The sequence below is a fragment of the Pangasianodon hypophthalmus genome, chromosome 28 (genome assembly GCF_027358585.1).
Source record: "Pangasianodon hypophthalmus isolate fPanHyp1 chromosome 28, fPanHyp1.pri, whole genome shotgun sequence".
Classification (NCBI taxonomy): Eukaryota; Metazoa; Chordata; class Actinopteri; order Siluriformes; family Pangasiidae; genus Pangasianodon; species Pangasianodon hypophthalmus.
This window is the reverse complement of record NC_069737.1, coordinates 7898332-7912834: the sequence shown is the minus strand read 5'-3', so window position 1 is coordinate 7912834 and position 14503 is coordinate 7898332. Positions and strand designations below refer to the sequence as shown.

Here is a 14503-nt window from a genome sequence, read left to right as displayed (position 1 = left end):
TATTAATAAAATAAACTAAAAAAAAGAACACAGCTGTGCATTGTGATTACTATTCATATGCAAAGACTGTAAGATTTGATTACTGTAATTCTTACGCAGGATTTTTTTTAAAATGCTACACAGCTGTCAGGTGATTTGAAAAGCCTTTGCATTAGCAAATATACAGTAATGTAAACAGAACACATACATCTCCTCTCCATGGCACTAGCTAAAAAGTATTCATAACGTGAAGCATCACTACGAAACAAAACAAATCCACTTCAAATTGTCTTATTCGATCAGCAAGTACAAATAATACATGGAGTATGCTGAAGTACTCCAGACTTCGGATTAGCATATGCTGTCCTTTTTCGAATAATATACTAATGTTTTTCAGCTATCAAGATTCAAGATTCAAAGTGTTTATTGTCATGTGCACAGTGAGGAAAACCAAGTTTCCCTGTACAATGAAATTCTTTCTTTGCTGTCCACATTGAGTGCCGAGATAAATGCAAGCTATGTAAAAATAAAATAAAAAAAATAAAAACAGACACGCATACATACAAACAAACATAATAAAGTGTAGCTATGTTGCAGAAGTAGAAATATAGATTATGTATATAGAAATATAGGCTATGTACATCTGTATGTGTGAGTGTGCAATGTTGACTTGATTGTCGATCCAGTGTCTTTTCCTGTCATAATTCATGATTACTGACATAATTACAGGCTGATGTTAGTAATGCGAAAGTCTCTCTCAAGGCAGGAAGGGTGAAAAATGATGGATTCCATTGAGAATGTGAAGGCAGATGCCTTTTCCACTTTGCCAGCCATGTGTGGTCTTAATTAGCACGATGAAAGCCACAGGGGGAAACTGGGACTTGAAAAAATACCGTACCAGAACTGATCCCCATATAAAAAATCTGTCCATAGTTCAGGAACATGAACCAGCTCTGCTTTTGTAGCAGACTTCCTGTTTTGGTTTATTCAATCACGTGCATTTATGTAGAAATATTTAGCTGAAGGCATCTCATCGGACCAGAGACTAGCTACAAGGCTAGAGCTGTTAGGTCAGAAAGGGGAGAGTTTTCACAGACTTTCGTAGATTTTTATTTCATTTTATTTACCCTCTCAGGTCTGAAACTTTATATAGCCGGACCTTTCTAAATTTTAGTTGAGTAATCTTGCTTTAGAGCATATGGTGGAAATAGTGGAGTAATTGGTGTAATTGTATTTATGATGAACTGGTTATAAAAGATTATAGATGTGCTAAATTCTGTTAGAAGGTTTACAGGTAGCTGTTTTGTATAACCCTTGATAAACTTCGTTGTCCCTCTGTTTCTGTGTAGGAGGCTGAGATCGCAGCCAGAATATTGTTGGACCGGGGTCAGGTAAGAAGCTGATACGAGGCTATTTATATAGATGTTGATAAGATAATAGGATAATTACGGTACACAATTAACTTTAACTGCATAACTTAATATTGGCTGGTGTGTATGTGTGTATGTGTGTATGTGTGTGTGTGTGTGTGTGGGGTTCAGGAGTACAATATTGAGACCCCGCATGGTTTGGTGCATGTGACGCTGCACGGCACAGGAAGTACCCGTCGGCCAGCTATACTGACCTATCATGATGTTGGAATGGACAGTAAGTCTCTGTCTCTTTCTCTCTCTCTCTCTCTCTCTCTATCTCTATCTGTCTGTCTCTCTCACACACACACACACACACACACTCATACACACATATAAGAAGTACACCTGGACTCAGATTAACTTAAAGATTAAGTCAAAAGGTCAGCTTCTCAATTATAGACCTGTGTTTTAAGCTAGCGAGGAACAAAGTCATGATTGTATGGTATATTTTGGCTAGCGTTAAACAAATGACAAAGAATAAAGCAATGCAAATAAAGACTGAGGTACTGAAACACCACTGGCATCTACCTCTTGTGTCTACCTAGCAGTCTCTTTATTAGGGATAGCAGGAGCATATGGGGCGTCTCCATATTGCATAAAGATGTATATTTATAGAGTGGCATAGGGGGGCACTGCCTCATAGCTCCAGGGTCTCTGGTTCAAACCTGAGCTTGGGTTACTATGTGGAGTTTTGCATGTTTTCCCTGTGTCTGTATTGATTTCCTTTGGGTTCTCCAGGTTCCTCCAACCTCCTGTAAATATGTCTTTGTCTTAGGTAAGAGCTGCTTCTCTACTTTCTTCAAATTTGAGGAGATGCAGGAGATTGTGAAGAACTTCACAGTGGTTCATGTAGACGCCCCAGGACAAGAGGAGGGAGCTGCGCCCTATCCTTCTGGGTAGCCAGGGTGTGGGTGTGGTTGTGTGTTAGGGGTTGCATAGACTAGTCGACTACTACATTCACTAAAACAGTGAGGCAGAATATAAAATATACTAGTCTGAAAATATGCCAGATTAAATGAAGCCAATTCTACAGTCAACTGCACATTGTTTAAGACTATTCTGGTAAAAATGTTTTCTTTTTCTTTTGCTTTAATGAAACGTTGTCACTTTCATATCACTTTAATAATTCAGTGTATAAAATCTCACTCCCATCTGCTCCCACAGGAGTTCTGAAAATCAAACCCATTCCCCCAGTTAGTTTTGTTGTCCTCAATTAAAGCTAAATTTAAAAAAATTTAAAACCTTTACACTGTGCTATAGTAAACTCTGCTGTTACCAGCACTGCATGAAACAGTGCATTCCATCCAAACTCATTTTTGGATGCTACTGAGGCCACAGTAGCCCATGTGGCGTGTCAATGTCAGCCGTTGCTGTAGATGAGCTATAAGGAGGGCTCTACTGACACACACGAGCTTCCATGCTGCGCGCTCTCAGTTCCAGAATCAAGGGTTTCAGCTAGAGTCGCTAGGTCGTCTGCAAGAGTAGATTTAAATGCAGTTATTGGTTGGCTAGTAAAAATGAAGTCAGGCAACCCCGCCCATGTGTGTGTGTGTGTGTGTGTGTGTGTGTGTGTGTGTGTGTGTGTGTGTGTGTGTGTTAGTTACAGTTTCATAAGGGATGCTTTGTGACCATTATACAGTATATAATGATATAGCATGACATGTACCTGTTTCAGATTTACTTCCTGTAATATACCACTATTACCAACATACCATCACCCTCCTAATGACAATCAGTGTATATTTTCTTCTTTTTAGGTATCATTATTTTTCCATGGATCAGCTTGCAGAAATGATCCCATCAGTCATACAGTTTTTCAAGTAAGTTGATCAGTCAAAAAAAAAAAAATTCAGTTGCCATGACAAGTAGTCAGCTGAGCATGGTGAAGAATTCGATTTATTTATTTATTTATTTTACACTGACGGTATGAACTTTCCAAGTCACTGCACAGCAGTTATTTGCAGTGTGTTTTTTTTCGGGTTGGCATTCCAGTCACACCTCATATTTTCTCTGCTTAAAAGGCAGAAAGATCGATCCAAAAAGACCTTAACAACAGAACTTACCCAGAAGGCATTTGAGATCAGATGTGAGTTTCTTTTTCTAAAGAGGGGAAAAAAGGCAGACAAAGTGGATCAGTGTAAATAGGAGCTATAAAATACTTAAAGTGCTGTTTGTAATTTTTACTGTCCAGAAACAGCAATTTCAATTGTAATTCACAAGCCTTCTGTTCTCAACCAGTCACATGGCCTTCTGTTAAAACTACAAATGCCTCATGAGTTGCTTTTTAAAGGGGCAGACCTCAGCAGCTGAAATTTCCAGGCCAAGGCGTGCCAGTAGATGTCTTAAAAGAAGAAACCAGCTCGATCCATCCAAGGCCATCTACTCTAGCTATCTAATTACAAATGACTGAAATGACTATACATAGTCAAAGTATATAACTGTAAATATTAGCAGTTAAATCACTTTATTTTCATATTGCGCTTGCTGCCAACAGTAAGTGTGCTTTGATTGAAGTCTACTGCTAACCCTCTCCTTCATTGTATAGCAATGCAAGGCCAGTCTTATGGGCTGCAATAGAAAGAAAAGGTTTTACCTGCTTTACCCTTTTTATTATTACAAAACCTGAACATCTAGAGTTACAGTTTTTTCAGTGGTGATTTTGTACCCTTCATATTTTGTTGGATTACCTGTATTTCTGTCTACCGTGACCAGCTGCCTTAAATACCACACTCAGTATTGCTAACTAGTCTTCTGTGTGTGTCCACTGGTGTAGTTTCCGTACTGTGATCGGAGTTGGAGTTGGAGCAGGGGCCTATGTCCTTTCAAAGTTCACAGTAAGCCTCTCTCTGTCACCTTACTTGTGACTCTCTAGTAAGATTTTTGCATCCAAAAGTGAGCTAAAGCGGGCCAAGACCTTCAAGTAGAGACACTGGTAAACAATAGTGAGGAATCATGACAATAATTTCTAGAGAACAAAAATATCACCATGAAAACAGTTTGCTTGTAAAAACTGTATTTTAGCATTTCACACAATGAAATTATTTTAGTAACAGAGACGTCACACACAGTTTTACTATAATTTTACAAATGTCCTCATGTTAAATTTAATTGGAAATGAACTGTTTTATATATTAAAAATAATGGTTTTTTTTTAGATAGATAGATAGATAGATAGGCAGGCCATTAGAGATCACTTTAGTCTAAGAGCTCTCATTATGATACAGTGGTGTTACACTCATTCATACATTGTCTGGAGTTTATTCAATTATTCATTCTCTCTCTCTCTCTCTTTCACTCTCTCTCTCTCTCTCAGCTTAAAAATCCAGACTCTGTGGAAGGTCTTGTTCTGATAAATATTGACCCGAACGCTCGCGGCTGGATAGACTGGGCCGCCCAAAAGGTGCGTTTTTCCCTCTCTCATACGATTGGTACAGTAACACTCTCTGCTGTTTTTTTCTGTGTTGGGAGAATTTCATTTATATTAGTTTTTCTCTTTTTTCCTTTCTCTGTCTCTCTCTCTCTCTTTCTTTCATTCCAGCTCAGCACACTGACTTCCTCACTTGCCGATCAGCTCCTTGGTCACCTCTTCAGTCAGGTGCGTGTGTGTTTTCTTGTGGTTGTGTGTGGTAATCAAATCCATAACCGTTAAATTTACACTGTTTGTGTGTGTGTGTGTGTGTGTGTGTGCGCGTGTGTGCGCACAGGAGGAGACTTCGTCCAACACTGAGCTTGTTCAGGCACACAGAGAGAGAATCTCAACAGCCTCCAACCTGGTGAACATCGACCTCTTCTGGAAGAGCTACAACAAGTACACTCTCTCTCTTTCTCTTTCTCTCTCTCTCTCTCTCTCTCTCTTCCCATCTTAAATGTTATTTTTCTGTCTTTCAGTCGCAGGGATCTGAACATCGACCGTAGCAGCACTCTCAAGTGAGTTTAACAAAATAACTAATATAATAATAGTATTCATATGGTTTGGCTAAAATGCAAGGATTTGACGTCTCCCTGTCTTTCTGTCTTTCCCTCTTTCTTCTCAGATGTCCCGTCATGCTGGTGGTAGGGGACCAGGCACCATATGAAGAAGCTGCAGTAAGTCCTCATACAATCGAGAACCATTTTTAAACAAGATATAGGTACTTTGATCTGGACACTTTATATGTTTATACACTGTCATATCTTGCTGCTTATGACTTTCTATGTGAATTTTTATATGTGAAGTTTTACAGCTCAGTATTTCATCCTACCCTATAGGTACATGTGGATATTAAAGGGGTACTTTACTAGTGTTTTTTTTTTTCAACCTTATCTCTGTCTACCACATATGTACAGTATATGTGATTACTACAGACAAGAATTAAAAAAAAAAAAAAAAAAAAAAGAGTTTCCCTGTTCAAGGAAAAGAAAGGAAAAATCACTCAAAGCTTACTTATAATTGAAGTCTAAGAGCTGTTTTTTTTTTGTAGGAGGCTTTCTTCAATTTCTTCAAATTGCTTGTAAATTAAAGCTGTAAATTCAACCTTCCAGACATGCATTACCTCTGTCTAGAGTCAGTGTAGGTTAAAGTAAACATGAAATGTCACAAACCTTACACAAAGTATTAGAATAGCTTTTTTTTCTTACTTTAATGTAGTAAAAAGAGCAGCATTGCTAAGACTTTTTCATGTCTTTCATTCCAATTCTAACATCCCATTTTTATTTTTAACTGTTCCACTGTGACTGTTGTATTTGTGTATTTTTAATCATTTCTAATGCCCATTTTGTAGTTATTTATTTTAAGCATTTATTGACAAAGTTCAGCTGCCTCAGACTTCCATTAAAAGCACATTTTCAGTGAAGAGATTGCTATACCTTTCTATTTTCAAGGAAATGTGTCAAAATTCTTGTCTATAGGAGATAGATAGAGATAGAGGGTACTTTATTGATGCTCAAGGGGAAATTTGGTATCACAACAACTACAAATCTAAGACTTAACAATTCACAATACTTTAAAAATGCACAATAAACTCACAATATACCACAAATAAGAGGGAACAAAAATGTACCTATAAATAGCTATAAAGTTATTTAGAGACTCCTGTAAAGACTCCTGTAAAGATTCCTGTATCGATTAACTGTATGAAATATTTTACAGGTTGGCAGGCTTAAAACTGTACATTAGACATGTGCTAAGTCGTTGTGGTAGTGTGTGTATAAAAATGTACAGTAGTCATAAGTCATAGTGATCCTATGTAAAAACTGTTGTGTAATTTGCAGTGTAGTAGTTGGGTATGCAAAATCAGTAGACATGTCCATCGTCTCCAATGTCCACATAGCTCCAGAACCTCGACGTTGACTCATTGTAGAGCTGGAATACAGTGGGCAAGAATGACTTCTTGTACTTCTTGTAGTAATGACACACACTACAAATGCAGTGAATACAGAATATTCTGTTAACTTGACGCAACGTATGGTGCTTTCACACTAACCCTTTTTTTTCTCAACTGCCAGTGCAAGTTTTACATGTAATGGTACTTCCAAAGTTGAAAAAAGTTCAACTACGTGATGTTAAAGTGCTATTTTTTTCTCCCGACCAATCAGGCAACAAACATGGAACACACAGTGCTGGTGACAAATTTGTCTTGCTGGTAAATGAAAATAACGATCATGTACATCATGTACAATTGGAAATATTTCATTGTTAGTATCCCAGTGTTCCAATATATCTAGAACGAACAACTTGGGCGATTATTTTGGACATTCCCGAGTTGGCAATGTGACTGTAGTTGCATACATTCAAGTCCCACAAACAGCTCGTCTTGTCTTTCTCCCTTCAGAGCTACAGTGAAGGCAAACAACCTTCTCATCACCAGAGTTAAACCAATCTTCACGTAATCTTTATTACTACCATTAATAGCAGTCTGTGATGGGACTATCAAGAGCAGCCCCTTTTCATATCAGCACATAAGGTGCTTTGCCAACACTTTTTCTGTTGTAAAAAACACCACCAAGTGTGAAAGCAGCCTTAATGAGCTATTCAAAATCCAAAATTAAAATCCATTGGATGAACCATGCAATAATATTCGAGACAGCACCAGAGATTACTTATTTGACTTGATTCTCCTGCAATCTCAAAAATGTCTAGAGTCAGAGTCACAGAGATTTTGTGTTTTTGTCCATCAGGTGGAGTGCAACAGCAAACTGGACCCAACTACAACCTCATTCCTGAAGGTGCCCTTAATTTTGTATATGTTTTTTTCTTGAAGCATTTAATATCCATGAGCAGTCTGCAGTCTAACAGCTAAACTAATGCATTTCATGCTTTTTTGATCTCAAGAGTATAATATTAAATTGTTGTTTTCTCTGTGCTCTCTGCAGATGGCTGATGCTGGCGGGATGCCACAACTCACTCAAGTAATTAACGTTTTTTTAAAATTAAACATCGTTCACATCATTAATCTAATGAATCATCAAGAGTATTAAAATGCGAATGCTTTTCTTACATTATTGTTGATTGTGTCTCTGCAGCCCAGCAAGCTGACTGAAGCATTCAAATACTTCATCCAGGGAATGGGATACAGTGAGTAGTTTACAGTCACAATGATGAACTTATAAGAAAAGTTGCATCACAGCACTGATGAATTCTCTATTCTGATTGGTCAGAAGGTGTTGATCCATTTTCTATAACAGCAGCTCTGACCGTAGTGCCGGCTATAATACAAATCATAGGTTTATATTAATGCGTCGTAATATGCTATCATTTCTACAGCAGCCAATGTTAAACTGACAAACATGATAAACATGTTAATTAACAAAGAAAAACCTAGAATCATTGATCATATGGTGAAGATTTTTTTAAACTAACATTTATGTAAAGAATCTTAGGACAGAGGACTTGCCAGTCTCAGGATATCACGACAAGCTACATGTTTATTTTTGGCTTATTAACGATGTTGGTGAAGGAACGACTATTATTAGCTGTTATAACATAAATGATAACAAGAACTTTCTTGCCTTGTTTCACAATATTAAATGTAACTATAAAGGGATATCTTATTCTTTACTAAATAAAAAAATAATCATTGGCAAACTGCTGTGGAATAAGAGGAATAAAATCTTATTATCTTATCTTAATCAACTTATATAATAACTTAATCAACTTATATAATAAGAAAATAATCAACTTCAGGTGGTAACAGTAACTCCACTTCACAGCGGCCTGCTTCTTGTTTGTTTATATTTTGGTTAATGAATTAAAATTCATTCGAAAATATTATGGGTGAGACTGGTCATACTTTCTGTGAGAGTGGGGGGGATTGGTCAAAGTTTCTGTGAGAGTGGGTGGGATTGGTCAAAGTTTCTGCTGGAGTGTGCGGGATTGGTCAAGGTTTCTGTGAGAGTGGACAGGACTGGTCATACTTTCTGCAGGCGTGGTTTCTGTGAGAATGGGTGGGATTGGTTAAATGTTCTGTGAGAGTGGGTGGGATTGGTCAAAGTTTCTGTGAGAGTGGGTGGGATTGGTCAGACTTTCTGCTGGAGTGTGCCGGATTGGTCAAGGTTTCTGTGAGAGTGGACGGGACTGGTCATACTTTCTGCGGGCGTGAGTGGGATTGGTCAAAGTTTCTGTGAGAATGGGTGGGATTGGTTAAATGTTCTGTGAGAGTGGGTGGGATTGGTCAAAGTTTCTGTGAGAGTGGGTGGGATTGGTCAGACTTTCTGCTGGAGTGTGCGGGATTGGTCAAGGTTTCTGTGAGAGTGGACGGGACTGGTCATACTTTCTGCAGGAGTGGGTGGGATTGGTCAAAGTTTCTGTGAGAGTGGGTGGGATTGATCAGACTTTCTGCTGGAGTGGGCAGGATTGGTCAAAGTTTCTGTGGGAGTGGGTGGGATTGGTGAATCTTTCTGTGAGAATGGGTGGAATTGGTGAAACTTTCTGCGGGAGTGGGTGGGATTGGTCAGAGTTTCTGTGAGAGTGTGCAGGATTGGTCAGATGTTCTGCTGGAGTCGGTGGGATTGGAAAAAAATTCTGTGAGAGTGGGCAGGACTGGTCATAATTTCTGCGGGAGTGTGCAGGATTGGTCAGAGTTTCTGTGAGAATGGGTGGGATTGGTCAAATGTTCTGCTGGAGAGGGGGGATTGGAAAAACATTCTGTGAGAGTGTGCAGGATCAGTCAAAGTTTCTGTGAGAGTGGGCGGGATCAGTTAAAGTTTCTGCTGGAGTGTGCGGGATTGGTCAAAGTTTCTGTGAGAGTGGGTGGGATTGATCAAACTTTCTGCAGGAGTGAGCAGAATTGGTTAAACTTTCTGCGGGAATGGGCAGGATCAGTCAAACTTTCTTCGAGAGTGGGTGGGTTTGGTAAAGTTTCTGTGAGAGTGGGTGGGATTGGTCATACTTTCTCTGAGAGTGGGTGGGATTAGTCAAACTTTCTGTGAGAGTGCAAACTTTTGCACCCAACTGTAATATTATTACACAGGACCTAGATGGCCAAAAACCTCTTTACCTAATGTACATTCTCTCTTTCTGTTCATCAGTGGCATCCTCCTGCATGACCCGTCTCTCCCGCTCTCGCACCACCTCTCTCTCTTCATCCTACTCCCTGGAGGGCTCTCGCTCAAGATCACGCACCCTCTCCCAGGGCTCCGTAGGTGGAAACATGCCCCCTACCTCCTCCAACACAATGGAGGTGTCCTGCTGAAGAGCAAGAGAAAGAGAACAAGAGAGAGAGAGGTGGATGGATGGATGGATAGATGGATAAGCCACTACTGTTGAGAGGGTCATAACAATCAGTCATATCCATTCATCAAAGTGTAACGCAAGAAAGGAAGAGAGACATAAAGAGAGAGAGAGAGAGAGATACTCCTCTTACCAAACTAAATCTCATTCTCATGTATAATTCGCTCATCCCGTACTTGGGGGAAGTGAGAGATTCTTAAGGGAAGCGAGCTGGAAACAAGTGACATGGGGAGAGAGGGAGAAAAAAAATCCACCCCTTTATCTCTCCATCCCTCTGTCAACTTAACATCTGTGGTGCAGGTAGGGGCCTGTAGAGAGACCCAAGATGTAGTGATAACCAATAGTAATACTTCTAATATAGAATATTAATTATGATTATCTATAAATAATGACAGTAATGTAATTAAAAACAGTTCACTTAATTACATGTTGAAAAATAGAGGAAAAAAAAAACACAATAGAGTAGCAATACTCATCATGTGTCTGTTGAGTTCTTTTGGTATACTATTTGGTGTGTTTGGAGTGGGTTTTTTTTAAATGAATTTATTTAAAAAAGGTGTTCGATAAATACCAATGTCTTTCGGTGGCAGCCAGCTCATGTCTTCCATTTGACTTATTTGAAAACAATAATAAGTGGGGAAATGGTAAATATGGGAAACTGTGTGTGGAAATGAAAGATTGAGACATTCGTATGTTTGACTGCTCCAAACTGCATGGTAGAGTTGTTACATTTTTTTTTTTGATGATGATGATGGCAATGATGTGAGAGTATATGGATTATGGAGATGCTGAATTATACAAAGACAAAAGAGCAAAACAGACAAAACAGATGAAGTTTTAAGCTTCTGCTACCTGGATTTTTTTTTTTTTTTTTTTTTTTTTTTTTTTTTTTAAAAACACCAGCAGTATTGGTTTTATTTTAGTATGGCTGTATCCCAAATGCTGAGTGTTTGACAAAATTCATTCAACCAAGTAACAGGTTTGAAAATAATAACTTGAGGCTGATGTAAGATCTACATACATCAGCACACTTTGTTGAAGCCTAACAATTCTAGCTGCACTTTTTAAAAAAAAATATATATATATATATGCATATGCCCCAGTGCACTTCCAGTTCCAGAGAAAACACAATGGCCCTTATTCAGCAAAGTTGCATAAAATCAAGCGCAGATTTGGATGCATGGAATGACATAGGAATAAATCTGCATCTGATTCATGAAACTCTTATGAATGGCGATATGAACGCAATAGATGAATCAGCTTCATCTGCGTGGATGCAAGTTCCTCCTGACTAATCCCTTATTTACATGCCCTTGTATTCCTGCTAACTAATCCCTTATTTACATGTCCTATGCATATGGCATTTCCCAATATACCCTCTTAATATTAAGCTGTTTAAGGTCACAATCAGGTAGAAATTGTTTATAGGTTAGTTTTTTATTCATTTTAGAACTCGAATAGTTCAGATTTAACTGAAATCTGGTTTTTTTTTTTGTTGTTGTTAATTAAAGCTGTATATATAAATATAGGTGAGCCAGGTTTCTCAAACAAATCAAATCCTTAGTTCATATAAACAAAACATAGACATAAATGAAGCAGTGAAAATCAGACTACTGAAATTAACAATTCATGTCTAGTAATTTTTTTTAAGTGTTTTTTTGGATTTGAAATTTTTTAAGTGTTGATATGAAATTAATATAATTACTTCATAAAAGCAATATCTAAGGGTCTTTGAATTAGCCAGGGTCTGTGTTTCCAAAACTACACATGCTTCATGATGCCTCTTGTACACAATGCATTACCGTTACTCAAATGAAGGATTAATGAGCTGATAAAGATCAACGTCTGCCCCTTTGAGTTACTTTTACAAATTACAGGTTGACACTAAGCCCCGTTAGCTGTATTTTAGTACGAGGTTTCCGCACGCACAATTGTGATTATCAGCATCATTTGCTATGTTAATACTGCTCTACTTATAGTATTGATGATACTAACATTGGTTTTCCTTATTTAATTGTAAATCAAGCATTTTTCAGGTTGTACAAATTTTACGCTAATTTACACGCACTCTGTCCAGACGTGTTTCATACTAATACGCCAAAGATGAAACCAACAAATAAGGAAAGTAGTGTAGTCATTTTCGTGTGCTCATTTTACAGTCATATTTGACTATATGTAACTTTGATGAATAAGGGCCAGTGTGAACATTGGAAAATAATGACTATCCTGAAATTTGGATAGAATTAATGGTCTTAAAATGTTTGATGTTATAGTTAGAGCACTAACTGTGCTAGAATGTAGACATACATTCTAGCATTTGGGACAAAGGTACAGTTTCTCAAATAAAATGTTGGAAAACATTTGATATAGGCTTTTTTTTTTTTTCTCTTTCTGTTTGGCTGGCTCTCTAGCTTAGCTAAGTTATTAGTTTCATGAATTAATAATAGCCCCCTCTAACAAAACGATGATGATTTTGATAATGATGATCTGCCAGCAAATCCACTGCCACCAGACTGTTACTACTAACATCAAATGACGATAAGCTGAATTTGAAGTACTTTAACCACTAAGCTTTTCAAGCTAATCCTCAGTCAAGTATAAACATCTGTTGTATGATGTCTTTGTGTGCTCAATTAGACACACTTTACATAATTCCTGATCCAGCAAAGAAATCAATCGTTCAGTCTCAAATCTGAAGTTGCTTGTTAACAACGGCATTCGCTGCCAACACATTAGTTAACTAGCTCTTACCTAAATGCCTCTAGAGGTTCAGAGGAACTGCCTAGCTAAATTTAACCCATTATAACAAAAAAAAAAAAAAAATAGCCATATCTTTATCAAGAGAGCCAAATCACGAGCCAATACAAATCAGACCAGCGCTGTTTTTTTTTTTTTTTTTTTTTTCATTTGCAACACTCTGTGTTGTAGAAGCCATGATAATCAGCACAGCACTGCCCTGAAATACCAAATCATTAGATAATTCTCTGTTGACATGACACAGAATCCCGTCAAGAGTTTGCTACGTGTATTTGATAGGCTACATTTGTGTACTTGTCCAGCCAAATCACACTTAAACTTATGGCCTCGGTTCCAATACTGTTTTTAGCACATCCTTGGCAACTTCATTAGTTCGTCCGCATTTGCCTTGAGGGAATTCCTAGCTTAACGCTAATTCAGAAACTTAAAGGGAAAAAAAAAAAACAACAACCCTGACCTGTTGGTGTTAAATCTGTTGTCATATTGAACGCCACTGCTAGCAGTGTCCCCCCTCGTGACATCAGCATGGCACACAATCACTATCTTCTCATAGGAATAAGAAATATATACACCCAAATTAGGACCAGGACCTCTAAGCACGCTACAAATAGTACAATATAAAGATATTAACTGTGTTTCAGGGTGGAGTATTCCTTTAATTAGCTAGAGTGAAGTTTGTTGTATGGAGGTCCAAGTGACTGAGTCAGCGTAACTGCAGAGTTGCTTTCAGACTGGGTTTTATATAAAAGTAAATAAAGCACCTGTTCCTCCCTCTTCCCCTTGTGCTGCAAGTGGTCAGCGGTGCCGTCGCTTCCGAGTTGTGAGGGATCGTCAAAAACAGTATTGTAACACAAGGATGGAATTTGTGTTAAGCTTTTGTTGAGATTAGCGTTGAAAGTTGGAGCAGAAGAACATTAGTTGCTGAAATGTATAGAAATGGCACATGGTATCGTTCAGTCTATTGCTAATGGAGGAATATAGGTACAGGTGTTTGATACAGAACAAATGCTTTGCATTGCTGGATAAAGGCTTTACCAAAAAGAGTAAAGGGAAATATCTGATATAGTTTACTCTGGGGGGTTTAAAAAGGGGAAAAAAACAAATCGGAAGCGTCAGTGTTTGGGCCGGAGCCGTGTGATTGCTCTTCCACTTTAATTTGTTTATATTTTACTTTATTTCTTCAATCATACCCTTTTTAATGTTCAATCCTCCCCGTGTTTCCTGTTGTACTAGGTTACTGTCTCACTGTTCTCACAGGTTAGACATCAGTGTACTAGTTCTTGTGTAAGCTTTTTTAGCATTAGAATGTAAAAAAGGGGGAATTAACATTATTAACAAAAAAAAATGTGTAACAAAATACAATCCAAGTTTCTTGTGTGGCTAATTCTGTGTAATGCTATGAACAACCGAAAAAAAGGTATTAATAAAAAGGAAGTAAACCATGCTGGCTTGCTTTGACTTATTGTTCAAAGTGTAGTTGTATAAGGTGGATTTGTTGACTTGATGATTATCACCTCAGTTTCCTTTGTTTTTGGTCCTTTGTAATGTTAATATGCCATGAAAAATATATTTTTTTTAAATATAAAAGTGCTTAAATTTTTAAATAATTATCACAGTATCTGTGAATTTTCTAGATAAAAAGTAATAT

The 14503-nt window shown here is 37.8% G+C and overlaps 1 protein-coding gene across 1 annotated transcript in view; it reads left to right on the top strand.

Annotated features, from left to right (window-relative positions):
* Positions 1-14297, top strand: part of ndrg2 (NDRG family member 2) — a 38970-nt gene extending 24673 nt beyond the window's left edge. Inside the window, exons 3-16 of the mRNA XM_026942988.3 lie at positions 1329-1370; positions 1521-1626; positions 2167-2287; positions 3149-3211; positions 4165-4225; positions 4705-4791; positions 4930-4986; positions 5096-5199; positions 5280-5318; positions 5426-5477; positions 7548-7595; positions 7743-7778; positions 7893-7944; positions 9897-14297. Coding sequence (XP_026798789.1) covers positions 1329-1370; positions 1521-1626; positions 2167-2287; positions 3149-3211; positions 4165-4225; positions 4705-4791; positions 4930-4986; positions 5096-5199; positions 5280-5318; positions 5426-5477; positions 7548-7595; positions 7743-7778; positions 7893-7944; positions 9897-10060 — 1032 coding nt within the window. The 3' untranslated portion in view covers positions 10061-14297. The remainder of the gene's footprint in view (positions 1-1328; positions 1371-1520; positions 1627-2166; positions 2288-3148; positions 3212-4164; positions 4226-4704; positions 4792-4929; positions 4987-5095; positions 5200-5279; positions 5319-5425; positions 5478-7547; positions 7596-7742; positions 7779-7892; positions 7945-9896) is intronic.
* Positions 14298-14503: the final 206 nt, after the last annotated feature.